The sequence below is a fragment of the Sphaerulina musiva genome (genome assembly GCF_000320565.1).
Source record: "Sphaerulina musiva SO2202 unplaced genomic scaffold SEPMUscaffold_9, whole genome shotgun sequence".
In the NCBI taxonomy this organism is placed as follows: domain Eukaryota; kingdom Fungi; phylum Ascomycota; class Dothideomycetes; order Mycosphaerellales; family Mycosphaerellaceae; genus Sphaerulina; species Sphaerulina musiva.
The window spans coordinates 632328-659174 of record NW_016017391.1 but is presented as its reverse complement, the minus strand read 5'-3'; the positions used below and the strand labels follow the sequence as shown (position 1 = coordinate 659174).

The 26847-nt window shown below is 50.8% G+C and overlaps 15 protein-coding genes across 15 annotated transcripts; 6 read left to right on the top strand and 9 right to left on the bottom strand.

The window, feature by feature from the left end:
- The first annotated feature begins 1649 nt into the window (after positions 1-1649).
- SEPMUDRAFT_90906 (uncharacterized protein) lies at positions 1650-3174 on the top strand. The gene is made up of 2 exons (XM_016910541.1): positions 1650-2749; positions 2812-3174. Exon 1 carries the CDS (start codon positions 2128-2130, stop codon positions 2737-2739), a length of 612 nt encoding a protein of 203 aa, XP_016758079.1. The 5' UTR covers positions 1650-2127; the 3' UTR covers positions 2740-2749; positions 2812-3174.
- Positions 3175-3917: 743 nt separating this feature from the next.
- SEPMUDRAFT_110371 (uncharacterized protein) lies at positions 3918-4793 on the bottom strand (the record flags this gene model as incomplete). Its single annotated transcript, XM_016900841.1, has 1 exon — positions 3918-4793. One exon carries the CDS (start codon positions 4791-4793, stop codon positions 3918-3920), a length of 876 nt encoding a protein of 291 aa, XP_016758078.1.
- Positions 4794-5748: 955 nt separating this feature from the next.
- SEPMUDRAFT_135360 (uncharacterized protein) lies at positions 5749-6968 on the bottom strand. Its single transcript, XM_016902709.1, has 2 exons — positions 6864-6968; positions 5749-6796 (listed from the first exon to the last, which is right to left on the bottom strand). Exons 1-2 carry the CDS (start codon positions 6922-6924, stop codon positions 5763-5765), a joined length of 1095 nt encoding a protein of 364 aa, XP_016758077.1. The 5' UTR covers positions 6925-6968; the 3' UTR covers positions 5749-5762.
- Positions 6969-7364: 396 nt separating this feature from the next.
- SEPMUDRAFT_151042 (uncharacterized protein) lies at positions 7365-8491 on the bottom strand. The gene is made up of 2 exons (XM_016906559.1): positions 8067-8491; positions 7365-7997 (listed from the first exon to the last, which is right to left on the bottom strand). The coding sequence occupies exons 1-2, from the start codon at positions 8402-8404 to the stop codon at positions 7937-7939; spliced, it is 399 nt and encodes a 132-aa protein (XP_016758076.1). The 5' UTR covers positions 8405-8491; the 3' UTR covers positions 7365-7936.
- A 1474-nt stretch (positions 8492-9965) lies between these two features.
- Positions 9966-10636, bottom strand: SEPMUDRAFT_151041 (uncharacterized protein). Its single transcript, XM_016906558.1, has one exon. The coding sequence runs from the start codon at positions 10453-10455 to the stop codon at positions 9973-9975; it is 483 nt and encodes a 160-aa protein (XP_016758075.1). The 5' UTR covers positions 10456-10636; the 3' UTR covers positions 9966-9972.
- Positions 10492-10989, bottom strand: SEPMUDRAFT_51021 (uncharacterized protein; the record flags this gene model as incomplete). Its single annotated transcript, XM_016909180.1, has 1 exon — positions 10492-10989. A coding segment is annotated over one exon (498 nt), but the record flags the coding sequence as incomplete, so codon positions are not given.
- Positions 10990-11280: 291 nt separating this feature from the next.
- On the top strand, positions 11281-13670 carry SEPMUDRAFT_165674 (uncharacterized protein; the record flags this gene model as incomplete). The annotated part of the gene is made up of 1 exon (XM_016908182.1): positions 11281-13670. The coding sequence occupies one exon, from the start codon at positions 11281-11283 to the stop codon at positions 12049-12051; it is 771 nt and encodes a 256-aa protein (XP_016758073.1). The 3' UTR covers positions 12052-13670.
- Positions 11468-13670, bottom strand: SEPMUDRAFT_151039 (uncharacterized protein). The gene is made up of 2 exons (XM_016906557.1): positions 13281-13670; positions 11468-13200 (listed from the first exon to the last, which is right to left on the bottom strand). Exons 1-2 carry the CDS (start codon positions 13524-13526, stop codon positions 12136-12138), a joined length of 1311 nt encoding a protein of 436 aa, XP_016758072.1. The 5' UTR covers positions 13527-13670; the 3' UTR covers positions 11468-12135.
- A 311-nt stretch (positions 13671-13981) lies between these two features.
- SEPMUDRAFT_70924 (cobW-domain-containing protein) lies at positions 13982-15669 on the top strand (the record flags this gene model as incomplete). The annotated part of the gene is made up of 2 exons (XM_016909921.1): positions 13982-15546; positions 15657-15669. The coding sequence occupies one exon, from the start codon at positions 13982-13984 to the stop codon at positions 15062-15064; it is 1083 nt and encodes a 360-aa protein (XP_016758071.1). The 3' UTR covers positions 15065-15546; positions 15657-15669.
- Positions 15319-16314, top strand: SEPMUDRAFT_119683 (uncharacterized protein; the record flags this gene model as incomplete). Its single annotated transcript, XM_016901534.1, has 4 exons — positions 15319-15531; positions 15657-16016; positions 16146-16191; positions 16298-16314. The coding sequence occupies 4 exons, from the start codon at positions 15319-15321 to the stop codon at positions 16312-16314; spliced, it is 636 nt and encodes a 211-aa protein (XP_016758070.1).
- A 223-nt stretch (positions 16315-16537) lies between these two features.
- On the bottom strand, positions 16538-17888 carry SEPMUDRAFT_151037 (BIG1-domain-containing protein). The gene is made up of 4 exons (XM_016906556.1): positions 17771-17888; positions 17405-17700; positions 16966-17328; positions 16538-16904 (listed from the first exon to the last, which is right to left on the bottom strand). The coding sequence occupies exons 1-4, from the start codon at positions 17863-17865 to the stop codon at positions 16765-16767; spliced, it is 894 nt and encodes a 297-aa protein (XP_016758069.1). The 5' UTR covers positions 17866-17888; the 3' UTR covers positions 16538-16764.
- A 169-nt stretch (positions 17889-18057) lies between these two features.
- Positions 18058-18864, top strand: SEPMUDRAFT_151036 (uncharacterized protein). The gene is made up of 2 exons (XM_016906555.1): positions 18058-18257; positions 18316-18864. Exons 1-2 carry the CDS (start codon positions 18063-18065, stop codon positions 18820-18822), a joined length of 702 nt encoding a protein of 233 aa, XP_016758068.1. The 5' UTR covers positions 18058-18062; the 3' UTR covers positions 18823-18864.
- A 1231-nt stretch (positions 18865-20095) lies between these two features.
- SEPMUDRAFT_15270 (uncharacterized protein) lies at positions 20096-20728 on the bottom strand (the record flags this gene model as incomplete). The annotated part of the gene is made up of 1 exon (XM_016907480.1): positions 20096-20728. A coding segment is annotated over one exon (633 nt), but the record flags the coding sequence as incomplete, so codon positions are not given.
- A 270-nt stretch (positions 20729-20998) lies between these two features.
- SEPMUDRAFT_151034 (uncharacterized protein) lies at positions 20999-26727 on the top strand (the record flags this gene model as incomplete). Its single annotated transcript, XM_016906554.1, has 9 exons — positions 20999-22321; positions 22387-22740; positions 22790-22807; positions 22861-23028; positions 23079-23090; positions 23142-23957; positions 24012-24999; positions 25069-26506; positions 26575-26727. The coding sequence occupies 7 exons, from the start codon at positions 20999-21001 to the stop codon at positions 24429-24431; spliced, it is 3111 nt and encodes a 1036-aa protein (XP_016758065.1). The 3' UTR covers positions 24432-24999; positions 25069-26506; positions 26575-26727.
- SEPMUDRAFT_143721 (phosphate transporter) lies at positions 24717-26668 on the bottom strand (the record flags this gene model as incomplete). The annotated part of the gene is made up of 4 exons (XM_016903053.1): positions 24717-24986; positions 25103-25106; positions 25156-26506; positions 26575-26668. 4 exons carry the CDS (start codon positions 26666-26668, stop codon positions 24717-24719), a joined length of 1719 nt encoding a protein of 572 aa, XP_016758066.1.
- Positions 26728-26847: the final 120 nt, after the last annotated feature.

Below are 26847 nucleotides of genomic sequence, written 5' to 3'. Positions count from 1 at the left end.
CCAAGGGGGGCTTAGAACCGAGAGGGGTATCCTTCGGGGTGTAATGTGAAGTGAAGCTACAGAAGGTAGCTACTAGGAAGGTAATATCGTAAGGGTACGGTGATAACTGGATAACTCAGAAATGGGGTCTGCGACTAGACATTTTGGGGCCTGCCCTTAGCCCTGGCGACCTTTGGGGGCATTCGGGAAGTGCGTAATCAATTCTTTTTTGAAAAGTGGCAAATCGTTCGTTTCCCAGTCAGCGCCCGGCAGTAATTGCCCACGTGAAAATGCGCTCCCGCACGCGACTTTAATAAAAGGTGGAGGTAGCTTTTTAAACGACTGGATGTGGCGAGTGGCTCTGTGGAGGCGTGGCGGTATGTGATGAGAGGATGAATACCTTGCTTAAATGATCATCATCATCAGTTCGTCGGAGATATATACCGTACGTGTAGAATATTCATCTAGAGAGCGCTGGGATTCTGGACTCTGGGATCGCTTGACCTGAATACTTCTTTGCAGTTCCTGTTCCTGTGTCCCTGTCGATCTTGACCCGATTCTGCTTTCCCGTGCCTGTTTCAAGTGACTGACTCGCCGCTTAAGCAGAGGAGAAAGGGACGCCAACATTGGTCCAAAGTTTGGTACGTCTTCAACGGGCATGACGACGAAAAGAGGAGAAGAAGCAGAAGAAGAGAGGTTTCTGAGTTTCTGTGGTGGGATCGAATACGAGTAAGCAAAGAGAGAAGAAAAGGCAAAAGGCGTTTGTGAACGGTAGAGACAAGAGACGTAGACGAGGAAAAGTGGGCAGAAAAACTAAAAATTACTCGGTGCAGGTTGCGCGTGGTCTCATCAAACGTGTGCATGGATGGCACGGCCGAACAATGGAGATTGTCTTTCTTCTCATTCTAAAATGCCATTTTCAACGGTTTTTTACTTGCGATGATGATGATGATGATGATTGATGACCTCTTCTTCTCTCAACTGCTTTTCTCACCGTATTCATACTGTACAGTCTGTTATCGTGTAAATGAACTGGCAATGATAGAGCTCATGCTAGTATGCATATGCAATATGGAATATTCCACGCTCTAGATTCATTTCTTTTCGCCAAAACTGATTAATTGGCCTGCTTCTCCACGCCATGCATGATGGATGCATCGACTGATTCGACTCGCCAGTCTCGCAAGTCTCGTACTCTCCACATCTCTCATTCTAGCTTCCTGTACCTTCTATCAAGCCTCCAGCCTCCAGCCTCCAGCCTCCGTGGAGAATTGTTGTGAACCTCTCCAGCTTGCCCCTTAAAGCCAGTCTAAGCCAGGATAAGGACCCGCTAGAGTGAACGTTCCCCCGGGGCGGGACGCTTCCCTTGTGATAGGTTGGGATTGGCATCTGTCGCTGCATGAGACTGAGACATGAGAATTCTGTGGACGCCAACAAATGTGCCTACTATTATCACTAACTACAAAGCATGGGAACTGCTCACCTGATACTATCAACACATCTACTACAAACAGTCTAATCAGACCCGATTCAGGGTGAATTTGAAGGGGGGAAATCGCCGGGAGCTGGAATAATTACTGGAGAATCATCGTTGTCTGCCGCAAACCCTATATTGCTCGTAGCTCTCTAGTCTCACTTCTTATTCTGCTTCTTCTTCTTCTGCTTCTTCTGATTCCTCTGCTGTCTTGTCTGCCTCTCTGAATTCTACCTTCTACTCCCTGGAACATTTGAAACACGGCCTGTCCCTCCCTCGTCCCGGCCTCAGCATCTCACCACCATCATCGCTGTCACCATTCCCTGTCGCCCACGTACTCCTCGTCGACACCAGTAACAAGTCACGAACGTTACTGTACATACGACCTGTACCAGGAGGCACAGCCGCGGTAGCAGTTGCCATACGAGCTACGAGAACCGTTGGACCGACACCTTCGCCTGGCCACTTCCTGCTCCGGAAGCCCTTCCTTTGCGCCTCGACTTGATCTGGACCTGTCGAGCTACGCACATAACGACAACCTTCTGCACTATCAGTTGATGTCAGTGCCGTCCACTACATCGACCTCGACAACCTCGAAGACGACATCGACATAGACGCCCTGGAAATAGACAGCTGCCATTAGGACAAACACCGACCACCCCCCTCCAGCGAACATGGCCTCAACCACATTCGGAGCGACTATCGTCCCTGCTACGGAGCAGGAGCTAGAGCCACAGCGCTCGCCATCACTACTCCCTCCTGCAATGGCTCATTCGCCTGCCATCACGCCGCAGCCTTCACGCGAATCGCTGACGCACGACTACGGAAGCGGAGCGCCGGTGCAATCGCCATTCTACACCCACCCACCTGCATCGCACGAGGCCATTCCTGCAGCTACGAAAAAGTCTCGCCTCGACGTCTACGAAAAGGATCTCGAGTCTGGTAACGACGCACCTCTGACTCCTCTCTCCGACGATGAAAATCCCTTCTCCAAACGTCTCGCCGTCGACCACAACAAGGAATGCACCATGTGGCCGAGCAAGCAGACGTTGAAGCAAAAGTACCAGGCTGAGAAACAAAAGAGACGGCAGAACAAGGGCATCAAGGTCCTGAACCCCATTCGGGAGAAATGGACTGCAATGAGTAGTCGGAGCAAGCTGATTGCGAAGATCATGCTGGCACTGTTCATTGTCGGTGTTGCTGTTGCTCTTGGTGTGGGCATCAGCGCTGCCGTCAAGGGAACATATTACGTTGGCTCAGGCTCGAACCGGAGCATCGACACGTAGTCGACCATCTGTGAGTGCAATCCTGGTCGTGGGTGCAACCTAACCAACAGCCACCAGCTAACACCATATCAGTTCTCACTCACTCCCTTCTCCACTTATCGCGGCGCTGCTACACGTTACATAATTGTCATCGTCTGCTCACCCCACACATGCGCGCGATACCCTTTTGCTATACCCGAGGAGACATTGTAATTATTTGCGTCATTTGGCGAGGCGTTCAGGAAGGCAGCCCACAAGGCACGAAGAAGGAATATCATCACATACACATCATGGCGGCAGGAAATGGCTGTGCACGACGGGTTGCAACAGCATCTGCAGGAAGGCTTCTCTTTTGTCAAATGTTTCATGTTATGGCGAGTGATGGGAGAGCAGGCTACGATGAGAGCACAGAACATGGGCTGTATGGAGTTTGCATGTGTCAGTAACGGCCGATATATGATACGCAATGCAATGAGACGTTTGCTGCGGCCGCTGTCCCGATGCGTGCACGTTGAGAGGGAAAAGACTCGAGTGAAATGTTTAGGGTGAACGGAATGTCAAACCGGTGGGAAGAAGCATGACTCCTGAGGTCACGTGACACTTATCCATGAAGTGATGTCGAGATGGCACCGACTGCCCAAATGCATCACACAACATGTGCGCGAACCAAGTTTTTCAAACATGCACAAGCAACGCGAATGTGTGCAGAGTTGCAGTACTCGTTCTGAATGCGAAATGGCATGTCCTCATACATTCCATTCTCCAAATCGGTTCTGGTTAACACACCATATGGTATTGCTGGCTGACTCCGTTATACAAAAAATCCCGTTATTACGCCAGAAGCAAGAACAGTAGTTGTCGCCATCAAACTACCATCGCACAAAACTTCCTCTTGTGTTGTCCGAAAAACAACTCATGAAACTCCCTGCTAGAAAGGAATCTATCATTTCCCTCCTTCTCTCTTTTCCACTTGGCTTTCTACGCGGAAAAAGAAATTATCCTCTTCGCATAATGTCTGCCATGACTTCTCACGATCCATTCCCTTTCCCCTCCTCCTCCACCTCCTCTCCCATCCTTTTCAATCATACGCCCATCCAACATCTTCAAACACATTCCTCCCCGCCCCATCCCATCCATCGCAACTCCATCCCTCCAGCACAAAGCACAAAAAAAAAAGAAAAAGAAAAAGAAACCCCCCATCAAATCTTCAAATTCCCACAATTCCCCCCCGAATCTTTACACTGCGGTCCATAACCCGGTTCATAATGCCTCGGCAACCCCAATCCCCCCATCTCTCCACAATACGGTGCACACCACTCCTCCCGATCCGCCGACCCCTCTTTTGCATTTCGACCGAATTTATAACAAGTGCGATAGAGGCCTTTTTTGGATATGTCGTCTTGAACAAGCTTTTCTGCGCAGCGCGGAAGGACGTGGTCGGTTACGTGTTGGCAGGTTAGGAGGATGGATTTTCCGGTTTGGTTTTGGGCGGAAGAAGAAGAAGAAGGGGAGAGGAGGGAATGACATTTTCGAAGGCGCGTGGATTTGTGTTGGGGGAGAGTGGCGGTTGCGTCGGGGAGGGTGTAGATTGGGAAATTGGGAAGTTTTTCCTCTTTCTCCTTCTCTTCCTCATCATCATCATCATTCTTCTTCTCCTCACCAACCTCCTCCCCCCCAGCTTCCCCCCCACACTCCCCATCCCCAAAAACATCAATCTGACACTCTGGATACCACTTCTCCTGCACCTCCAATTTCTCTTCGGCGGCAAATTTCTCCTCTAAACCCTTATTGAGTATCAGCGGTTGCCCGAACATGAATGATCCAATGGGAAATTCACTTCCTTGTCGAAGACAAATTCCACTGCGTAAAGATGCGAGAGGGGAGAGGGAGAGGAGTTTTTCGAATTCGAAATTTGAGGATGAAGAGGCGAGGTTGCAGTGGGCTGTCGGGAAGGTTGCGAGGGGGAGCGTAAAGGGGGATTTTAGAGGGGTCCAGGAGGTGGTGGGGGGGATGAGGAGGAGGAGGAGGGTTGTTGTGGTTAGGAGGTGGAGGGTGGGGGAGAGGGAGAGATGCATTTTTTTGGTTGTGGTTGTAGTGGTTGTAGGAGGAGGAGGAGGAGTTGTCAAGACTTTATGCTGGTGCAACGCAAGTCGATGTCTCGTGAAATATACATATTGTATATATATATCAAAAACCCACCACCACAAAAACCTTTCTCCAAGCACCAAAAAAAGCCACCCACTAACCTTACTTGTCATATTTGTTTTCTCTTTTCTCTCTTTTCTCTAACAAAAAACTTCTTAAATCTCCATGGTACCTAGCAAAGCAAAGCAAAAAGCAAAGCATTGCGTGATTGTGCTTTGCCTTTTCTTTCTTCAAGTAAATTGATTGGGTCGAACCAAAAAAGTATCGATATCGATATCGATAACCCATACCTTCCCTTCGATACACGTAGACGCACCGGAAGAAAATTCTTGTGCGAGCGGAAAAAAGTATACACAACACTAAGGTACCTACTTACTGATGAGAGTCATATATCAGCAGCCAGCCAGGTTCCTTGGGACTGAAAAGTAAAATGTAATGTCACTTGTAAGTAGGAAGTCTGGCAGTCACCTGCGAAGTTTAATACTTTTGCATTCGGGCGAGTTTTTTATAGGTTAAGTAGATGAATGTGGGTTTTATTCGTTGGTAGAAGAGAAGCCTAACGTACCTAGGAGGTAAGGTAGGGTAGCTAGATGTTCAACTACCACTGGAAAAAAAGGGACCGCGCGTACGGTTACAAGTCTACATAGATAAGGTAGATATTGAGAGCCCCGTGGGATCTTTTGACTTGAGTATGATTATGCTGCTGCTGTATAGCTGGTAGATGGAAAAGCGGAATAGTCAGGTAGTGATAGACTAGTAAATAGAATTTGGGTTATATACATGGTTCCTTCCACACACCTCCCAATTTTGTACCACAATTCCCTTCCCTTCCCTTCCGCACAAAAGAGAGGAAGAAAAAAAAGTATATAATACCATCTCTCTCACTTGACTCATCCTCCTCACCACCCACCATCCACCATCATCACCCCTCGCCTCGCGCTCTCCCTCCTCCCCCTCCTCCTCAACGGCAACCCAGTCAACGCATCCAACTTAATAAAAGCAATCAAATTCAGCAACTCAGAATTCGTAAACGACAATCCAATTCCAGAATACAAAAAACACGTTCCCGGTCCAATTCCCCAGCCGGCAATACTCTGAAACGCAAAGCCCGTACACTCGTCTTCGGCGTCACAGACAGCCAAACAGTCATCAGCAGAATTGGGTGCGGAAACGGTGGCGAGGGCGATGCCGGATAAGCCGACGCCGAGGAGGTCGAGGCCGGAATTGAGACAGAGGAGAACGTAGGCTTGGCCGGCGTTGTCGGTGATGGTGATGTTGACTCCGGCGTTGAGGAGGGCGCCGTCTTGGTAGCAGTAGGTGGGGAGGCTGGTGGGGACTATGCTGGGAGTTATGAGGGCGTTGGTGGGACTGGTGGAGGTGGAGGTGGTTGTTGTTGTAGTCGTTGTCACGAGGTCGCCGTAGCCGGGAGCGCCGATGTTGGTGGTGGAAGTGGTGAGTGTGGAGGTTGTGATGGATGAGCTTGATGCTCCTTGATACCCTGGAGGTGTTGCGGTAGAGGTGATGCTGGTCGTGGTCGTCGATGCTCCACCATAGACTGGAGCGCTCCCATCTCCAATGGAAGTTACAGTCGTGGTTGTGGAAGCAGTACTTGACGAGCTCGATGCTGAATTATATCCTGGAGGAAAATAGACTGTGCTCAGAGTGGTAGCGGTGGCTGTGGCTGTGACACTCGACACTATCGTCGTTGTGAGGATATTGGTGTTGAGGGTCGATGGCAGTGGTGTGACTGTGATCGAGATGACTGGCGCTGTCCTTGTCGAAGATGCGATCGAGATTTGTGATGATGAAGTCGAAAAGCAATACGGTATGCTTGTTGAGCCGCTGGCGGAGATCCAGCCGCAGCTTGGCAGAGAAGCGGTAGTTGTTGCAGGGCAGAAGGATCGATGGACAGTCTGTGTGATGATGAGGGAGTCTGTCGAGTGAAGTCAGCATCATCATCATCATCACAGCGATCTGCTTGATAGCGTAAAAAGACATACTGGAGAGCTGAATCATGCCGAAAAGAGCACCGCTCAAGGATGCGAATGTCGAAGGAGCCATGATATGGAAGAGGAAAGATGTTGCAGGGAGGTGTTGTCCAGATGGATACGAATTGACTTGGGAGGAACTTGATGCTGGACGCGACGATCCTTTTTGTAACAGATCATGGCTATTGACAACTTCGATGATAATCTCACCAGCCATTCCACCTCTTCAACATCACAACATCGTTCGTATGAGGTGCAATAGATCTTTTTCGTCCCCTCATGAGAAGGGCTGCATCTCGGGCCCGATACGAATGTGTACATTCCTCGAACAAAGCCCTAAGGGCCAATCAAGATGACTTTCTCCTGCGAACGCTTCAGATCATAATTGCAGGGACGTGACCTGCTCCACGGGCTCGGGAACGTGTCGCATGGCCTGCTTGGATCATTTCTTGACGGTATACTTTGCGTCGCGCTATCTTGTTATTGGGACATTACTTGGCCGCGCTGAAGGGGGAAAAACATGGGCTCACAGCTGCATCAAAGTGCAATGGCGACGCCTTGCTTGAAGTCGAGTGTACCGTCCATGTCAGACGGTATGATTGTAGAGTGTGAGTTGAAAATAGAATCGGTCGAAATTGTGTTGACAAAATCTCCATTTCTAGCTGCAGCCAAGAAAGGAGGGCGTCATACGCTCGGAATAGCCATTGACTATGCTTTACAGCACAACTCACTTTCCCACCTCTTCATACGCCGGAAAATGCTCCTGGCAGCCACGATCAGTGCGCACTTTGGTTTTCAACTCACCCGTCAGCACAACACATTTTCGATTATCTTCGAACCAAGCAGGAAGGTCTCGAGCCGTAAGGTGCGAGGGTAATAACACGTCAGGTAGTGGCCATACTGACACGACTGCACTTTTTGGTGAGAGAAAGTGCTTCACGATCACCCGGACAAGTGGCGCACAAGAATGCAATTGATTGGAGACATTGCATTTCATTCTCGGTCATAGCTTGCAACAGACTACATGATGAAGTCGGAGCAGCTCGAAAGACTTGGGAGATATCACCTCACATCCCCAACGCAGCTTAGTCGACGTTCCTGTCCATGGCAGTGGGCTTGTCCTTGATCGGCATGTCGCGGCCAGTCCTAGACAACAGTCAGCATATCCCAATATATCAAGTTGCCAGCGTACACGGTGATGAGCTGAGAACGTACTGAGACTTAAACTGTCCACGGATAAAGTCCGAGATCTGCTCATCCTTGGCTTGTTCGACAGCGCTCTCATTGTTCTGAGCACCTTGACCCATAAACTTCTCTTGGACGTAGTCGACGCCCTTGTCGAGGTAGTCCTCGTTCTTCTCGCTCTCGACACCACCTCCTGCGGCGCCGTTGAGCTTGTTGGTCAGGCCTCCGAGGAAGCCGCCGCCGCCACCGCCCTGCTGTTGCTGTCCTTCGCTGCTGCTGCTACCCATGCCGCCTTGCTGGTTGGAATGGCCCTGCTGCTGTCCGTTGTTTCCGCTGAACTGGCCGGCAGCATTCTTGAGGAAGTCCATGGCTGACGGGAAGATTGGTGTGTGGTATGTGATTTGCGGGTGAGGTGAGTTGGTTGGTGAAGTGTGTGAATGTCAGTGGTGGTAGGTAGTAGGTAGAGGAGCAAGAGGAAGAAGAAGAAGAACAAGAAGAAGAAGAAGGAAGAAGAGGGACAAGAGGGAGGAGAGTGAGACACAAGCTCCAGCTCCCCTACAACCCTACCTGCCCTACCTTCCCTTCCTTCCCTACTGCCTACCTCTTTCCTCCTACCTCCATCGTACCTACTCTACTAGTGCAGAGGTAGCTTGGACCCTGTGCCTGCAGCAAGCAGGTTGTGGGTAGGTGGGTTGGTCACTGCCACTTCCTCTTGTGAAGCATGTTTGACATGTGTTGAACCTGGAAGGAGCCACCCACCACTTGGCACTACGCGAATGACGTCGGTGGTCTGTATCTACGCAACTTGTACCTTCTCCTCATGTAGACCTTACTGCTGTAGGCAATATGAGACACGACACAGACCACATCAAGTAGGAGGTACATCTAGGTACAAAGAAGTAAAGCAACATCAACGATGATGCTGCGCCAAGAGAAGTCTGTGAGGGAAACTGGAAAGAATGTCCTCAGACTGGGAACCACCCTGGCCTGGGCCTGGCAGCCTCACGTGCTCATCGGCTACAACTCGTTCGTCGGCGACTGCCGGCAATGGCCACATGTAAGAATCACTGGTAGGTAAAGAAGTTCTGCACGTGGTTGTTTGCTTCCATCACACACTCTTCTCGGCTTGCTGAACAAACTTCAAGCGCAAGAAGGGACAAATGGATGCTCTTGTGGCATGTATGACCGAAAGGCCCAAATGTGAAATTTCCTTTCCGAAAATCGCCAAACAGACCGGACACTAAACGCATCTTGACTACCGATCACTAAGCGGACCTGAACCATCGATTCGCTGAGTCTCGAAGACGATGATCTGAGCTATATTTGAATATATGCTGATCGAAGTTGGCGGCTTCAGCGGCTGTAGAAACGAAGCCAAGGAGGCGAGTGACGGCCTCATTGGATAGGCGACGAGCCGACGAGCAAGAGGAATACCTTGACACGGTATTAGTACCAGCTTCACGCGAAGGTACAGCGAGGCGCGTAGAGGCGCAGTATCAATGGCCAGCAGCACACGCCGTGCAGGGACTGTATGCCAGCAGACTTGCGCCTCGTTGCTGTGCCTGCTCCGTCCACTGCATCGTCTGAGCTACTAATGCTGGAACGGGATGATCGCGATTCGTTCCAATGGCTAGTACGGTAATAAACAGATGTGTATACAGGATTGGCGCAGGCACACCTGCGGTTGCAAGAAGCTCGAACAATTCCGTCAATGCGCCGCACGCCAACGCACAAACGTGAAATGCTCGCCCGTAGAGCAGAATCAGCTTCCAGATTCGAGTCACTACTGCTCAAGGCACATGGTCAAGCCAGGTCGTGATCCTATGCATCGTTGAACGGCATTAAGATCGTGGGTAGACGGGTGGATAACAGGGGAAAAGGGTGTACTTGATCGTTCTTATAAGCTGGTCGTTCGGCTGGGCTGTCTGAGAGACCATCATGTTGACGTGGACGAATTCCTTGATCTGATTTGATGGGAGCCATCAATCACTTGACCGCATTGGTGGAGATGCTCAGCAAAAGATTGGGATACATATCTCCTTCTCCATTCGTGGTCGGCATACGATCTTGCACATGCACTACAGAATCTCCCAAAATCAACTTTGCATGTCTGGTGGTTGACGTATGGTGCTTGCACAATAGCCATGTACCGTCGCGGATCCCCTGGGCGTCCGTTTGTAGGTTGCGTTGGGGTTGGCTTTCTCAAACGCTTGTCAGTTTGTCCGGCCTCCCTGGCGCGGCAGCGATCCTGATATTGCGCTTCTAGACTGGTTGATTTCTGTTTGAGGAAGTCCAGCATACGATCTTCTGAGCCATGTAAACCTATCGCCCGCTGACGGACCATGTCCCGATCAAGCAGCACCATTGGTATGCGCCTTGCCTTTTCCGCGCCCGTATACACACCTGGAACGCTCCGCATGGTAGGAATGTCGCAAAGTGAGTCTTTCTTGATCCCGTATTGCTTGGAAGCCTCTGCAATTTGCAATGGGTAAAATCTGCATGCCGTGCGGAAACACAGAAAGCACACGCGCCGACAGGTAAGAAGGTAGATATAGCCACCGAAATCGCCGCAATCTTCACATCTAGCTCTCCCGAGAGTGCTCCAGAGCGTGTTCAAGGAAACGTAGGCGCCGTAGTGGATGCTATAGAGCCCTCGGACGATGTTAGGACAAAGCTGTAAAGTTGCGCGGTATGCAGGCACAGACTCCACTACTTCCATTGCTCTAGCATTGACGCGTCTGAGAGCTGCCAGCGTGTCGAAGTCCAGGTAGGAAATTGCTTCCTGAAGAATCTCAAGGGGCAGGGAGTCCAGCGTTCCAAGGTCGTACTCTGGTAACTTTTGATGGCGTCCATTGTCGAGTGGACAGTCGCGCTCCAAGTTATTTTCATCCAATGTAAAGTCTTTCAAATTGAGGCGCGGATAAGTCTGAGCCTCGTAACTGGCCGTGGTCATATCTTGATCATTCATGATCACTAGGAGGCTGTGAGTCGAGCAGTTTTGGTGTGCTCATAGTTCATGTGAGGTGTTTGTGGACGGAAGAGGGTAGGAGGAACTGGGTTGATCCCACGGACTCGGGCCGTAGCGAGCAGCCAATGATACCTCACCTTCCTGCTTGCTCGTACTTACCTTATGTTGTGGCATCAGACGCGGCACCTTCTTCTGTCCTTTCCTGACAGGATACAAGTATTATTCTCATTCAAGACCATGGAACCTCTGACCCGAATCCTGGAAGCGAGTGTGAGTATGGAAGAGGACAACGAAGACAGTCATTTTCGAATTCTCGTCAATGGCAACATGGTCAAGTACATCACCATTGAACCGGGCTTATACACCGAAGAAGACATGTGTTTCTCCCCCATGCTCATGCTGATACTCCCACCGTTCCCGCCTGGCGACTGGAATGAAGCCTCGGTAACACGGGATCCGGAAACCAGCCTCATTTCTTTCACGAACGTTGTGCATCGGCCGCTGGTCGGCGTGACATCGATCTGGCATCCGAACAAGGTGGACTACTTCGACCTCCGACTCGGCCGGAAGTGGAAGTCTGCAGTGTATGAAGCAGAGGTACTCGTTAAGGACGGCAACTCGATTGAATGTTTTGCCAAATATGCCAGATTCGAATTGGAAATCACAGCGATTAATTACGAAACTGCCGCGTATGAATGTCTCGACGGAGAAGGAATTGGTCCCGCTTTTCTAGGACATTTGACCGAACATGGCAGAGTGATTGGTTTTCTCATCGAGAAAATCCCCAATGCGAGACATGCGGGCCCAGAGGATCTGGAATTATGTCAGAAGGCGCTTGCGAAATTACACAGTCTGAGCATTAAACATGGCGATACGAATAAACATAACTTTCTCATCAGTGAGGGACGCGCGATCATCATAGACTTTGACTGTGCCGAGAAGTGCTCGGATCGGGATGAATTGGAGAGGGAACAGCAGGGCTTGGTGGCACAGCTGAATGATACTTCGGGTCGAGGTGGCTGGATACCTGGTTCTTATGCAAATTGAATCATGAACCATCAACCCAGAAATTCAGCAGGATGAGGAGAAAGCGAAGAAGAAAGCGGAGAAGGAGAAGAAGTGAACGTCAGATCAAACAGCTGCAGACGTCACATCCAGAGCATCGCTGTCATCAGTAGTATTCAAGACTGTACGAAAGTGAAGCTCCATTTGCTTGTCGTACTCAGCCTTATCGCGAACTTTCTGCATCACGTCCTTCTCCGAATCTAACGACCAGAATGCGGACATGGTTTTCGCCCAGCTTCTCTCTTCGTCCACTGAGAGGTCCACACCGAATTTCTTATAAATGTGATCCTCTAAGCAGCAGGGCATCCCGTTGACCGATGTCAGGCAGCGGTAGAACCAACACGAGTCCGTATCCCAAGCTTCTTGTATCGACTTGGCAAGTGAAATAGTACTCCCAGTGCGACCTTCCTCCTCGCGGAGATGGTCCAAGAAGGCGTTGTGCATGATGCGAAAAGCGTGCATGTGCTTACAAACCTCATCGATGGCATCCACTTTGAGCCAATAAGGTACAGTCATCATGCTCGGAGGCAAGGCGCAGATGAATTCGAAGTCGATAAGCGCCACGATGTTCCACTGGTCATCCACGAAGATGTTGCTCGGGTGAAAATCTGTAAACTGTAGTACAAATGGCCCTTCGGATTGGCTGTCGATGAAGTGATGTTTCAAGAGTCGCAGTAAAACCATGTGAAGCATCTGGAGACGGCAATCCTCTTCATCATGGACAGCGTTCGGTTGAGCACGGAAAGCTTCGTCGCGGAATTGAATCATGTCATCGATGAAACTCCCCAGTGTCGTGTATGTCCTGTTCACAGTGCGGGGTGCACCTTCGCTCTCCAGGATGGTGTTAGTACAGAGGATAGGGCGATTGGAGAGAGTGGTAGAGCCATCGTCGTTGAATCGAAGCGAGCCGATATGGGACTGTGTCTGTCGGGCAAGGGAGAGCATCACTCGACTGATGCCTCGAAACAGATTCTGCATCCTGACAGTGTCCGTCTCCGGAAGTTCGGGCAAGGTCTCTGATAGCATTCGCCCTATTTGTCTGTCGATGTAGTCTAGCAATAGATATGGACGATGGAACTCCATATTAGTAGGATCTCGAAAATGGCCCGGCTCGGATCGGTGATGGGTAAACTGTAGCTTCTTAGCATAGGCATATACTAAGAATCGATATGCGCGTCTGCTGGAAGGAACAGGGCCCGGACTAAAAGTACCTGCAAATCAGTGCAAAACCCGAATGCGTGTAATTGGGGAATTGGTATTTCGGGGCAGTTCTTTTCTATCCAGACATAAGCCGCAACTTCAGCCCTAATTTTCTCCTCTACAGCGCCAGAAAAGTTTTGTTCCCCCACCTTATGGGGCATCGGACATCGAAAGATTTTCCTACGCGTCTCGCCATCGCCGTCCTGCACATTGATGAGGACGCATATATTGAATTGGCCTTTCAACCACGAGTCCATGGGTTGAACAGTGCAAATGGCTGATGAACCAGATAGTCCAAGATGGTGTGCTGCAATTGCTTCGATGGCTTTTCTGTCATGCCATAGATCTTGGTATAGTTGCTTCGTAGCCTGAGATTGATGGAACTTGGCGAGAAGGTTGCGTTCGTGCCTTTGTGCTGCGCTGAGCGAAAATCTCTCGCCGGTCGAGATGGAGAGGGCCATGCTGTGAATAGACACGCCTCGCTCGAGCGAGCGTCTGTTCTGATTCTCCTTCCTCCTGTTGGTGGAAGCGTTGGCGAAGTTCATCAGGTCACGGAGACTCTTTCGAGAAGGTCTATGGACGGGGACGTCGCCAAGCCGGATCGGGCCATCCCTGTCTGTAGACTACTACGATGCCAAGAATACCGATTGCTACAACCCGAGTACGGTACATATCCTCCACCTCAACATACATTCTAAAACCAGAAACAACAATGGCATCCCGCATCCCAATCACAATTCTCACAGGCTTTACCGGCTGCGGGAAAACCACTCTCATTCTCAACCTCATCCCCCAACTCCGTCAACACAACCCAGGCTACAAACTCGCCCTTATCAAGAACGAAATCGGCGATGTGGCCATCGACTCCCAACTCGCTCAATCCGCAGAAATGGCCGCCACACAAGAACTGCTCGGAGACTGCATCTGCTGCGTCAATGTCGGTCAAATTGGCACGGCCTTGGAAGAATTAGATTCTCAATCCCATCCAGATCGAATCATCATCGAAACTTCGGGCTCGGCCGAACCCTTGAAATTGGTGTTGGAGATCAAACGGTTGAGCGAGGCGACGGGGAGGTATGAATTAGATGGCATTGTTTCAGTAATTGATGCGGAGAATTGGGCCGGGTATGCTAGTAAATCTTTTACGGCGAAATTACAGGCCAAGCAGACAGATTTGATAGTCATTAACAAGTGGGAGGCGCTGGGAGAGAGGGCGTATGATTTGTTTTTGGATAAATTGGGGGATTTGGATGTCGATACGCCGCAGGTGAAGAGTGATAAGGGATGGGTGGAGAAGGATTTGTTGTTTGGTTTTGATCAGAAGTTGGCGAGGAATTGGTTGGATGTGCATGATGGTGGTCACAGTCATGCTCATGGTCACGATCATGGGGATGGGGAGAAGCATACTAGTGAGGTGGAGTGCTTGAGTGTGACCTTGAACGCGAGTAGTGGCGATGCTGTTGTGGATCTGCCGAAATTGGAGACACTGCTGAAAGCTGCGCCAAAGGATGAAGTTTACCGCATCAAGGGAGTTGTGTACAGTGCTTCATCGCCGAAGAACGCTGATGGGAAGGATGTGAATGGAGGCGCATCTGGTAGAGCGCGATATATTCTCAATTGGTCCTTTGGACGATGGACCTGGTATCACATCGAAGACGATGGGTCTGATGCGCCGGTGGCTCGAATCAGCATCTTCACGGCACCGTATGAGAGTACCAAGTGGAGCAAAAATGCAAATGAATTCGTGAAGCTGCAAGATGGTGCTGGTGATTTGGAAGTCAAGAGGGTGCAATGAAAGGAGGTAATCAAAGAAACCTGAGTAGAAGCTTCATATCTACTTCCCCTCCAAGATGCCTCACTAGAACCAAACCGAGCTCCGCAAGACGAATGACCTTTCTGGCACCTTAAAAGCCACCACATCTTTCCACAACTTGCAGATTCAACATCTTTGCAACGTCGTGGCAGGGCAGGCGAACTTAACATTACTCCACGTTTCTACTACTACATCGACTTAACAACATCAAGTCCTAATAAGAGAGAAAGGACGATATGGCGCCTCGAGATGGCCCTCGAACACTCGTCCCTATCACTATTACATCGACCAATGTCGACCAGGAGTGGAAAATCTGGTGGCCCCTCAACATCTCCCTCCAAGCCATTATCAACACCATCGAAGATCTTACCCACCACCATGCACCAGACCACAGACTCGACTGGAACGGTCGTGATTTGTTTTCCGATCTTTCGAAACAGGCGAGAGATGTAAGCTTGTGGCATGTATGTATTACATCCTTACCCTCCTATTCATTCACTCAACCCTCAACCCCTCGACCCCCCGACCTCTTTCCACTCACTCACCCCCATCTCATTATTTTACCACCAAATAGATCGGAATCCAACGCCCCACAACCCTCACCCTCCACACTCGCCCCACCAACCTCCTCCACAGCGACGGAAAAATCTACGACATCCTCGTCTCCTTCAGCCAAGATGCACGGGAATTCGCCTATCGTATCCCGAGTTCGGCTTTTCTTGTCAAGGATCTGGTGAAGCCGGGAGGGTTGATTGAGAGGAGTTGGGACAACGAGAATGGGAATAGGAATGAGAGGAAGGGGAATGGTACGATGCTGCGAGGTGGAGGAAATGGAGGGGGAGGCTTACGGTTGACGTTTGGTGAAAAGGAGATTTGGAATTCGAGGTGGGAGAGAGGGGTGCAGGTGAGGGCTTTGGGCAGGAGGGCCATTGATGTAAGTTTTTCCCTTTTGTTTCTTCGTATTCTTTCTTTCTCGTGTTGAGCAGGATACGGGAAAGGAGGTCTCTTCTTCTTCTTCCTCTTCCTCTCCTTCTATCCACTAACATACTTTCCACGATACCAGTTCAACATAGGATCAGACCGAAAGATGCGAATCGAAGGATTGAGAAGTAAGTCTAATTTTTTTTTCCTACTCATTCAATTCCTACCTAATTCTTCTGCACGCATATGAATGAATGCTAACATAAGCTCGATTCGGGTGCTGTCTCTCTCCAGTGTGGACATTATCATGATGATCCAAGGAAACGCATCCTTTTTTTTCGAGGTCGACACCACATCGAAGACATCGACATCGCTTAATTGCTGTCCTCAAACAAGATCGATTTCACGATATTTCGACCTCTTTATCATATCTGTGGCTGAGTGAGCGCCACACACTCGAAAGCATCTCTGCCGTTTTGGGAGAGGGGTTTGAGAAGGAGATATGGAGAAGGAACACTCTATAGAACTTCGCTGGTGACTATGATATCAAAAGTACATGTACCTCCTTAGTGTGGCGTAATTCGAGATGAATAATCAAGATCAAAAAAGAAATCTGGTCTCAATCGAGAAAAAGTGGACACGGGGTTTTCAAACAAGAGTCCATCAAGGTATCTCAGTATACATACGATCGTACAGTCTCTCTCTCTTTCTCTCACGACTCGCCAAGCAGCCTTATCTGTAATGGCCGGCAAATCACGTTATTATTGTTGCTTCTTCTGCGCATTGGGACCCATCTCTTTGCTGAAAGACATGTACGAGACTTCCAGACCTGCAATGGCGCTCACACCAACATAGAGAATCGACAAGAGAAGCAGAACTGTGACCAGACCCATAAATATGCCTGAAATTTGTATGTTAGTACTGGAACAGACAGCCATATCTGCAACATTTGAGAAACTCACCCGGCGACAAGAATTGATACTTTTCAAACAGGGCCAGCTTCTCTTGAGGGTTCGTGCTGTTGCTCTGCTCCGCCCTCTTGAAGCCGTGGTCCACATCTCTCTTCAGATCGGTGTGCATGCTGTTGTGTCCTGGAGGCGTGTTTTCACTCTCGTAGTCCAGATTGGACGACTCGCCTGAAGCTGGCACGCCAATGAATATAATTGTGTGCGCGGTGTGGTTGGAGAGAATGCTATGCAGGTGTGCGTCGAGGTCGCTATCTAATTGCTTTAGGCTTTCTGCCCTCAATCGATGGGCGCCTCGAGGAGCTGTCTGGACCAGAGGTCCGATGACTGCTGGCGTGGGCTTCGAGGTGGACGATGTGACTGTGTTTGCGATATCAGTACCATGATCGTAGAGATTCCTGCCACTGTCTGCCTCCCCTTTTGGGTGCGAACTCACACTCCTCGAGACTCAATCTCTGTGCGCCACATTGTCTGCTGACTGCCGCAGCGACTCTTTCCGCGTCGACCTGGCCCACGACTTCAGGAATCTGTACGACACTTCTGTATTGGTCTTTCGCCACCCTTCGCGACAGTTTGGGCATTGTGTCGGATTGTAAATCTGCGCCATGAACGCCCGGCTGCTCCACGAATACGTATACGCTCGATCCGCATAGCGACAGGGTAGGCTCGAGTCCGCCTTCGATGTGTGTGGAGGTGGATAGTTGCTCGCTTCGGAGAGATGTCTGATCGAGGCTGTGTGGAGTGTTCGATCAGTTGCCGTCTCCTGTCATCCTCGTCGTCGTTGTCGTCTTGTCATACTTACTATTCCGTGCTCAGCAGCAGAAAGGGACTGGCATCGCGCAGAGCATACGCCGAGCTGGCCGTCGCCGCGAGGAATATCGAGCTTCGAAGCAGCATTGTTGTTGGATTGGATGGTAAATCGGAGCGTGTGAGGTCTCCTAGGTAGCTGTGTGCACTGGGACGTGTTTGGAGGTGACGACGTCGGCACATCTGACTTCCAGCGCCGATCTTCACAAGCGAGCAACGCGCATTTTCCAGACGTCGACTTCGAGAAAAAATACAGTGGAGTTCTACAACAACATCGGCTAGACAAAATGGGACCTCCAGCAAAGCGTCGCAAGATCGACGTGATCCGCCGCCAAAAGCCAGTGGAAGAGTTGACCTTCAGCATCGATGCGCGCCAAGAATACCTCACCGGCTTCAGTAAGAGGAAAGCTGCCAGGAGAGAGCAGGCGCGAGAGCAGGCCATTAAAGAGGCGAAAGAGGAGAAGATTCGGGAGAGAAAAGAGGTAATAGAAACCTCTCAATACCTATGTATGGAAACGGAAGATACTGATATGGGGATAGCTACGGGATCAAAGAAAAGCCGACCTCGAAACACACGTCGCAGAAGTCAACAAAGTCCTCAGAGAACAAAAGGCACTGGCCATAGGAAAAGATCCCGATGAAGTGGACAGCGACGCCAGCGACGAGTTTGGCGGCTTCGATGACGATAAAAACAACTCTTCTTCAATAACGGGAGAAGGAGAACCACTACCCGACGATGCAGAGTACGTAGACGAGGACAAATATACCACAGTCACCGTCGAAGCTATGGATGAGTCTGAGGACGAGGAGGAAGTAGCGGCGAAGAAGGCCGCGGAAAAGGCACATTACGCAAAGATCGAAGAAGAAAAAGCAGCAGAACTAGCGGCGAAGAGGAAGAAAAGACCTTGGTTGAAGGATGGAGCGGAGAAGCCGAAGAAGAAGAAGTTCAGGTATGAGAGTAAAGCGGAAAGGAGCCTCACGAGGCAGAAGCAGAAGAGCAAGAGTTCGAAAGCGGCCAAGGAGAGGAGGGGGAAGAGTGAGAAGTAACACCAAGAAGTCCTCAGCTTGTTGATGTTGGAATTGATTAATGACATCCATCGATACATCCGCCGCATCCTCACATTACTTCTCAGACGTCGGCCCCATGACCAACTGCGGACACAACAACGGGTTATCAAATTGAGACCCATCCTTTTCATCTAGCCTCAGACGGCCTTGCAGTACTCAGTCCTCTTTCTTAATGGTACCCCAGCTTCTTGCATCTCCAGCCATCATGAAGCCTGTACTCAACCCTGACACCCCTCTTTCGTGCCTGGTCAATGGCATCCCGATGGCTGATATCGTGACACTCGTTGAGTCTTAATTCAGTCAATTGGTTCATTCTGAGTAAATCTCCAACTCCCGCTCCTGTGATTCGAGATCCGCTCACATCGAGCGACCGGAGCGTGGGCAATTCCTTGACAATGCGAAGGATTACCTCGTCCGTCAGGTCCCACATACCATGCAAAGCCAGAGAATGTAGCTCTTTCAATCTCAAGGGCATAACCAATGTCGGAACTTCTCCGATTGCATTCATATGCACATGAAGCGTCCGAAGTTTCGAGAGCGGCGGGGCATCGTGAGCAGCATGGTCGTTCAAGGGAATTGGTTGGAGTTGTGCAAGGATGTGATCGAACGGTATCTGGGGTAAGTCGAGATGCAAATCCCGTAAATTTGGAAGATTGTGCAACTGAAGCTTGGTTTCTTCACTATTGTCGAGTAAGAAACTGGTCTGGAAGCCTCCCGGAGGATCGCCATCTTCGAGACGGAGCGATTCCACGCTCCCGGGCAGCCTTAGTTCTCCTGCACGTGATAGCCGTAGTTTCAGGCTTACATGCTCCAATCTCGTGTCTCGAAAATCCAACCCACGGACGAGTTCAGTGTCGCGTGGTGCAAAGTCTGTGTTGATTAGCACGAGAGAGGTTAACTCTGGCGAGCGGGCCAGGAGCTGCTTTAAATACAAGGAAATGCCGCCAAAACGGTCTGCTGTAAGATTGAGTACTCTCAGCTTAGGGAAGGCTAAGTCATTCCACTTGGTGCCGAAAGATATGCTCTTCAGCCACCAGCAGTGCAAGACTTCGAGAGTACCCTGACAAGCAGTGGCAGCTTCTCGTAGTGTGGTCTGGCTCACTTCAGTGCCTTCCAGGATTTTCAACTCCTTCAGCCTCAGCTTCTCCTTCGTTTTTTGTAGCGCTGACACCAGATTGTGCCCTTGCAAGCCAGTCTGTGCCAATGTCAAAGACTCCAGTGGGCAGTGCCGTAAAAGCGCAGTAAGCACCTTGTCAAAATCGAATAACTTGCTTAGCGTTGCAGCTGTCAATTTGTCTTTGGCAGTGTTTATGGCCACGCTGACGAAGCTGGCCTTGACTTTTGATCGCGCGGCACCGAGATCCAGATGTTTCCACAGGTTCGGCGATGACCGTATGAAGCGTTGCCAGCCTCTACTCACTCTGCACATGGCAACACGCTGTTTGAAAGTGCAGTACTCGAGAATAGAGGTTGCCAGCTCGATTGGGAGCACAGTCAGAGGATCTACACTGTTTGTAGGCGCCAGTTCCGCCAGCAGGTCGTCGTGGCACTTTTGGAGCTGCTCGAATCCCTGGCCTACATGCTTGACGTGCCTCAGGCCATATGCGTAGACATCCAGTGCAGCCTTTGACTTTTCCATCTTGAGGAGAATCTTGCCTGCTCGCAGATAGCCCGTCGGATCAACATCACCAGACCTGATGGCAGCTTTGGCATCCTGCAGGGCTTTCTTGAAGTCGGCTAGCTTCTCATAGGTTGCAGCGCGTTGATCGTACAGTTGCACAGTCTGCTGCCGGTCCAGAGCACGATTGAAGCATTCAAGGGCTTTGTCGAAGTCGCCACGCTTGTAAGCCTGACGGCCTTGGATCTGCAGGTTGGTGGCGGACATGATGGTTGGTGATGAGGTGACGGAAGTGAGGTGGGCATGTGGTTGTGGTTGTGGTTGTGGTTACTGGTTGTGGAAGACGCGTTCTCACGCGTTCCAGGACGCGAAAGCGGACACTCCCGTTCCGAGTCTTGGCGTGTCAATCAGATCCATGCCTGAGGTATACCTGAGGCCCCTTCTACCCTTCCTTCGAGCCGATTTCGTGTTGTCCCCCTCTGCTACGGACCGCTGTTTACTCCTCCTGTTTACTCCTCACAACAATGCGTACTCACGATGATCATGAAATTGCAGCATGACACCGAAGAGCCCTCGGAGCAGGAAGCGGAGCAAGAGTCAGAGCAGTATCGCCATCGTCATCAACATCATCGTCATCATCATCATGAGTACCAGTACCGGTTCCAGGACCAGTTCCAGGACCAGTTCCAGCACCAATACCCCTTTCTCACTGGCGGCTCTTGGACTGACTCGCTCCCTCACACTGACCACTGTAACCTCTTTCGAAATACCGATTATGCCAAGACCAGTCTGGGGCCAATTTCTGACTGGGACCCGGCTCTTCGCTGCTATGTGAGCATGTTGTTCGCCGACAGTAGACCTGCCTGTGTGTACTGGGGAGTCGAGGACCGCATTGCCATATACAACCAGGAGTTCAGCCTCCTTTTAGGCGCAATGCATCCCGCTTTCATGGGCATGTCCTTCTACGAAGGATTCCCCGAGATAGCTGATGCCGTTCGCCCAGTCTTCGAGGCGAGTGTCAATACTAGGCACAGTATGCAACTTCCTCATTCGAGCTTGTTCGTGTCCCGAAACGGCTTCTTGGAAGAGACCTTTTGGATCAATCAATTCATACCCATTCCTGGTCCCAATGGGGAGATCCAGGGCACTTACAACACGTGCGTTGAATCTACTCAGCATATACTACACGAGCGCCAACGATTAGTCATGGATCAGATTGCAGCACTGACACTGCATTCTGTGAGTGAGACTTTAGCCAAGATAATGGAAGCACTTCGTGGTAACCCGAACGATGTCTGTATGGCATTGCTGTATACCTATGATGACGCCGATTGCCTGACCGACCATGACCTGCACCTTTGTGGGAGTATTGGAGTTCCATCCGGCCATCAGTTGGCCCCCGAAACAGCCCAGCTCAGGACGAGCAATGCCGGCCTGGTACCGTATTTCAGGCAGGCGAAGGCATTGGGAACACCTGTCGTGCTCCGTGAATCTGATGGATCCCTATCTGATGTCGCAGCTCTGTTGAATGGAGTCGAGTGGTGCGGATTCAACGAGCCTGCTCGTAACATCAGTATACAGGAATTGAGAAGCAGTGCAGGAGATTCGCTTGGCTTCTATGTACAGGGCCTGAATCCTCGCAGACCTTACGACGTTGACCAGCGTGAAAGCGTCGCCGATCTGACCCGCACCATGGAGGCAACGTGGATGTCATCTGTTTCTACAGAGCAAGCCCAGCTCCGCGAGCGAGCTCTGGAGTTGAGGGCCACGGATTCGGAGAGAAGACTGAAATTGATGGCGAAGCACGCACCCATTGGCCTTGTACAGATCTCTATGGATCAAACTATTGAATGGGCGAACGTAAGTCTCTTTCTTCGCCGCAATGCCAGAGATAGCCTCATCCCTTGGGCTGATCAAGAACGCAGGATCAATTCTACGACATCACTGGCCACGATCGCACGAAACCTCAAATGTCAGAATTTTACAATGCCTTTCCTCCAGAGGAAAGGGTCAAGGTGGCCGCGTCCCTCAAATCCTTACAATATGAGGGTGTGGAGCGTGAGGTGCACGAATTACGTTTGAGTCGCAAATGGCGGCCGCCTGGCACAGACGAGGAAGCATCGGCGTGGATGCTTACGCTGGGACTCCCACTTCACGATGAGGATGGCCGAGTCATACTGACCATGGGCTTTCTTAGTGACATATCCCACCAGAAGTGGTCTGAGCTCGTTCAGACTCGCTCTGCCGCACAAGCTATGCAGGCTAAGCGTCAACAAGAGGTATGCTGACTTGTGCTCGAGGCAATACCATCTGCTTACACACGTATAGGAGTTTATAGACACAACGGCAAGCCTTTACAGATTAGTGGGTCAAAGAATACACTGATTGATTCTTACCAGTCCCACGAAATGCGGAACCCGCTCACAGCGATGACTCAGCTAGCCGACGGCATAGCTGGATGCCTCAAGGATGACTGTGCAAGGTCTGTAGACGACTACCGGTCCATTATCGAGGACAATGTAGAAGCGGCAGCTACCATTCTAGCTTGCGCAGCACATCAAAAACGAGTGAGGTGTTTAAGCTTTCGTGTGCGAGCTGCGCTGACTCATATGGGCAGGTCATTGACGATGCAAGTGAATTCACCTATAGCGACCGAGCTGCGCTGACGGGGCTATATTAGGTACTCATACTATCGCGGCTAGAGTCCGAGATGCTCTCTATCACCCCTATCCCGGCAAAGCCATCAAAGGTCATCGCCGATGTGGTTCGAATGTTCTCTGCAGAATGTCTCGTGAATGACATATCTATCAGTATCATCGGAGACTCATCAAACGAGCACCTCACCCAGCAGCCTATGCTCGTAGACACTTCAAGACTGGCACAAATACTCATCAACTTACTGAGCAACGCCACAAAGTTTGTGGTCAATCAGCATGTCCGCAAGATCACCGTAACATATGGCGCCAGTCTTGCACACCCGCCGATCTTCGATACAGCTTTTCCGATGAACTCGATCGAGGATGAAGGTGAAGACCCCTCCAACGACGCCCTGCCCGACTTGCACAACGACGAAGAACGATTGTATCTGTACTTTGTCGTCACGGATTCTGGACCAGGCATGACAGACGAGGAGATGTCGAGACTGTTCAAGCGCTTTAGCCAAGCAACGGCTCGCACACACATACAGTACGGCGGTAGCGGAATTGGCCTATACGTGTGTCGGCAGCTCGCTGGAAAGCAAGGAGGCCGGATCTGTGTGGGTTCACGGTTAGGCGTGGGAACCTCGTTTGGCTTCTACATTGAATCACGTCTCGTGGAGGGCATAGCATCAGCCGTATCTAATGGGCCTGCCACATCTGGTCGGCTAGGTCTGAGTCGAGATCAAGGATACTCGCGGTCAGATGAGGTGACTAGCACGGCTGATGTATTGCTGGCAAAACGAGCGAGTGACATGAGACAGCAAATGCGAGGGTTTGATCTGTTCTTAGTCGAAGACGTGAGTAACATAAATTACCACAACTCATTTTGCAGCCGCTGATTCGACGGACAGAACTTGATCAACCAACGCGTCCTCGCTAAGCAACTCCGATCCGCCAAGTGCACAGTCACCATCGCAAATCATGGACAAGAGTGCCTAGATCTGCTCCAGCGATCGAATTGCTGGCGAGACTCTTCACTCGCTACAAATGATAGAATCCAAGTCGAAGCCATTATCCTCGACTGGGAAATGCCAGTAATGAACGGACTCGACTGCTGCAGAAAAATTCGCGAACTGGAAGCCACAGGACAGCTGACGAGACATATTCCCGTCATCTTAACGACTGCCAACGTCCGTCTGGAGCAGCGTGAACATGCCGAACAAGCGGGAGTGGATTTCGTGCTTCCCAAACCATTTACTGTGAATGATTTGCTGGATAAAGTGTGGACCATGTTGAATCACGAGACGAGCGAGAAGAGTGCGCCACCATGATGGTGGCGTGAAATTGAACGACAGTGTCTTTTTGGATGACAACAACAACAGATTTTGGTTCACAGTACACAGTATATATACCCGAATCCAATCTAGCCGAAAGATTCTTTTTACTCTCTAGCGAATGCTGACCATCTTTTCAACAAGCACACAATAACAAAGTCGTCACCGCCAGGGTATCACACATCACACATCACAAATCGGGCATCATACATCCTCCCCATCCCTCAACCCCCCTCCCCCCAACAATCCCTCATCCTCACCACCATCATCATCATCCCTCTCTTAATTTCCAAAATGAGGAGTATTCAACAAGACCCCCATCAAAACTCCACCAATCAACCCAGCAATCGGAATCGTCGCAATCCACGAAATGACAAGCAAGCCGACTCGTTGCCAATTGACCGCCTTATAAGTTCCATTGCAGAGCCCGACACCGACGGTGGCACCGGTGATGCACATGGAAGTTGAGACGGGGAGTTTGAACTGCGAAAAGACGAGCACGGTGATGGCGGCGCCCATTTCCATGGAACAGCCACGAGACGGAGAGTGGTCCTGTTCCACTTTGGCAAATCGCCGTTTTGGCTCTCACCATCGTTTTCGGTTTCGTCACATATGGATAGTAAGTCCTTTCCCCCCCCCCCCCCATTTCTTCCCAAACCCCCATTTACTAACCTCCATTCTTCCACAGCAACATCATGAAAGTCATGGGCAACAAAATCACCTAAGCTTAGAAGCTGCTGCATCTCCCGTTGACCAAGCAGAGTAAATGACTGCCCAGGGAGCAACAGCATTTCCAACATCGTTGGCGCCGTGAGCGAATGAGGCGGTGCACGCAGTCAAAACTTGCACAAACGAGTACGCGTGTTCGACTTCGTTGGGGTAGCGGGGAGCGTGCGCGTAGACACGAGCCATGCGGATTCCTTCGGGAGTACCAGCGATACCACTCTGGGCGGCATGAATGTCGTAGCTGGCACCGTAGAGACATCCGACGACGAGCATGGCGGGAATGCGCTTGAGAGCGATGATCATGTTTTTCGTTTCGTAGATTTCGCCCGGTCCTTGCTTGTTCTCGTGGAGGTAACGCATCGCCCAGCCGAGAGGACCTGTTTTCGCTCGGATTTTCTTGTGCAACTTCTCGCGAGCGTCAATCTGTGCCTGCTTGTAGTCGATGGCGGCTTTTTGGGATTCGGCCTCGGAGAGGGACTGGACTTGGGGGGAGGTGGTTCCCTTCTCATAGGGGACGGCAAATTGATCGACGACGGTGCTCTCGCTGGACTGGTGGTCGTCTACCTCATCGTCGTGCTGGTCCACAGCGTAGTTGGGCACCAGAGCGAGTGCGGCACCCTCGACTGGAGTGCGCTTGAGAAGAAGAGGACCTTGGATGACGTGGTACCACTTGACAGAGGCGTCGCGGCGGATGACACGCATGTACAAGAAGGGAACGAAGAAGATGGCAGACAAAACGGCCAGACCACCACCAGCTCCCACGGTGACGCCGGCAATGAAGTGCGGTGGTTTCGCATTGAGCTTGAGGTTTGGCGAGCCCTTGTACACGATCGAGAGCGTGCAGACCGTTCCCGCAATCAGGAAGAAGAATGGAGCAGTGTAGACCGACCATGGGATCGGGTTTTTGCGCATGTGGACCACGACCTTGATCAACATGAAGATGACCGCACCGAATCCCGCGGCGATGGCGGGAGCCATGCCCAAGCCCGCGAAGATGGCCCCGAGTCCGCGACCGTCGTTCCATCCCCATTGCACATTGGCTGCACCGGCAGTGGCAACACCCACGCCAGCAACGGATGAGATGAGCGAGTACGTGGAGGAGACGTGGGCAGAGTGTCGTGTGCACCACATCACCCAGATGGAAGCACCTGCGAGCGCGCATGTGAAGGCAAGCATTTGGACACTGGCGTCGCCTCGGAAAGAGGAAGGTGGAATGATGCCGTTCTTGATGGTATCGGCGGTACGAGCTCCTACAGTAACGGCGCCGGTGATCTCAAAGATTGTGGCCAGAACCATTGCCCATCGGTAGGAGATGGATCTCGAGGAGACGGATGTAGCCCATGCGTCTGAGGAGGAGTATGTCAGTAAAGAACCTTCGAGTATGAGAAAGCTTCTGAGTTGAGTGGGTACTCACTGGCGACATCGTTGGCACCGTTATTGTAGGCATCGAGCAGGGCGAAGAAGGTGCCGATGACGAAAATATAGGTGTATTCGCTCAGAACAGCCATTGTATCGGTATGAAGTAATGTCTACCGGAGACTGTGTGAAGTGTCGGTGCAAGTTGTGCTTGTGGATGCTGCTGAGAAGTCGAACCGCAGCGAAGGGCTTTACCCAAGGTCATATATAGTGAGTGAATGCCACCCACAGACCATCCTTCCTCTGGCGACGCCAGTCCCACTGGGTGAGA

Excerpts from the sequence above, each read along its gene's own strand:
- SEPMUDRAFT_90906 (XM_016910541.1), top strand. The coding sequence starts at position 2,128 with ATGGCCTCAACCACATTCGGAGCGACTATCGTCCCTGCTACGGAGCAG.
- SEPMUDRAFT_135360 (XM_016902709.1), bottom strand. The coding sequence starts at position 6,924 with ATGGCTCCTTCGACATTCGCATCCTTGAGCGGTGCTCTTTTCGGCATG. Across the intron at positions 6,797-6,863 it reads CGGCATGATTCAGCTCTCCA|ACTCCCTCATCATCACACAG; the intron begins GTATGTCTTTTT and ends TTCACTCGACAG.
- SEPMUDRAFT_151042 (XM_016906559.1), bottom strand. The coding sequence starts at position 8,404 with ATGGACTTCCTCAAGAATGCTGCCGGCCAGTTCAGCGGAAACAACGGA. Across the intron at positions 7,998-8,066 it reads CGTGGACAGTTTAAGTCTCA|GACTGGCCGCGACATGCCGA; the intron begins GTACGTTCTCAG and ends ACTGTTGTCTAG.
- SEPMUDRAFT_151041 (XM_016906558.1), bottom strand. The coding sequence starts at position 10,455 with ATGCGGAGCGTTCCAGGTGTGTATACGGGCGCGGAAAAGGCAAGGCGC.
- SEPMUDRAFT_151039 (XM_016906557.1), bottom strand. The coding sequence starts at position 13,526 with ATGGACTCGTGGTTGAAAGGCCAATTCAATATATGCGTCCTCATCAAT. Across the intron at positions 13,201-13,280 it reads GGTTTTGCACTGATTTGCAG|TTTACCCATCACCGATCCGA; the intron begins GTACTTTTAGTC and ends AAGAAGCTACAG.
- SEPMUDRAFT_151037 (XM_016906556.1), bottom strand. The coding sequence starts at position 17,865 with ATGCTGCTTCGAAGCTCGATATTCCTCGCGGCGACGGCCAGCTCGGCG. Across the intron at positions 17,701-17,770 it reads CTGCTGCTGAGCACGGAATA|CCTCGATCAGACATCTCTCC; the intron begins GTAAGTATGACA and ends CACTCCACACAG. Across the intron at positions 16,905-16,965 it reads GTATCAATTCTTGTCGCCGG|GCATATTTATGGGTCTGGTC; the intron begins GTGAGTTTCTCA and ends TACAAATTTCAG.
- SEPMUDRAFT_151036 (XM_016906555.1), top strand. The coding sequence starts at position 18,063 with ATGGGACCTCCAGCAAAGCGTCGCAAGATCGACGTGATCCGCCGCCAA. Across the intron at positions 18,258-18,315 it reads AGATTCGGGAGAGAAAAGAG|CTACGGGATCAAAGAAAAGC; the intron begins GTAATAGAAACC and ends ATATGGGGATAG.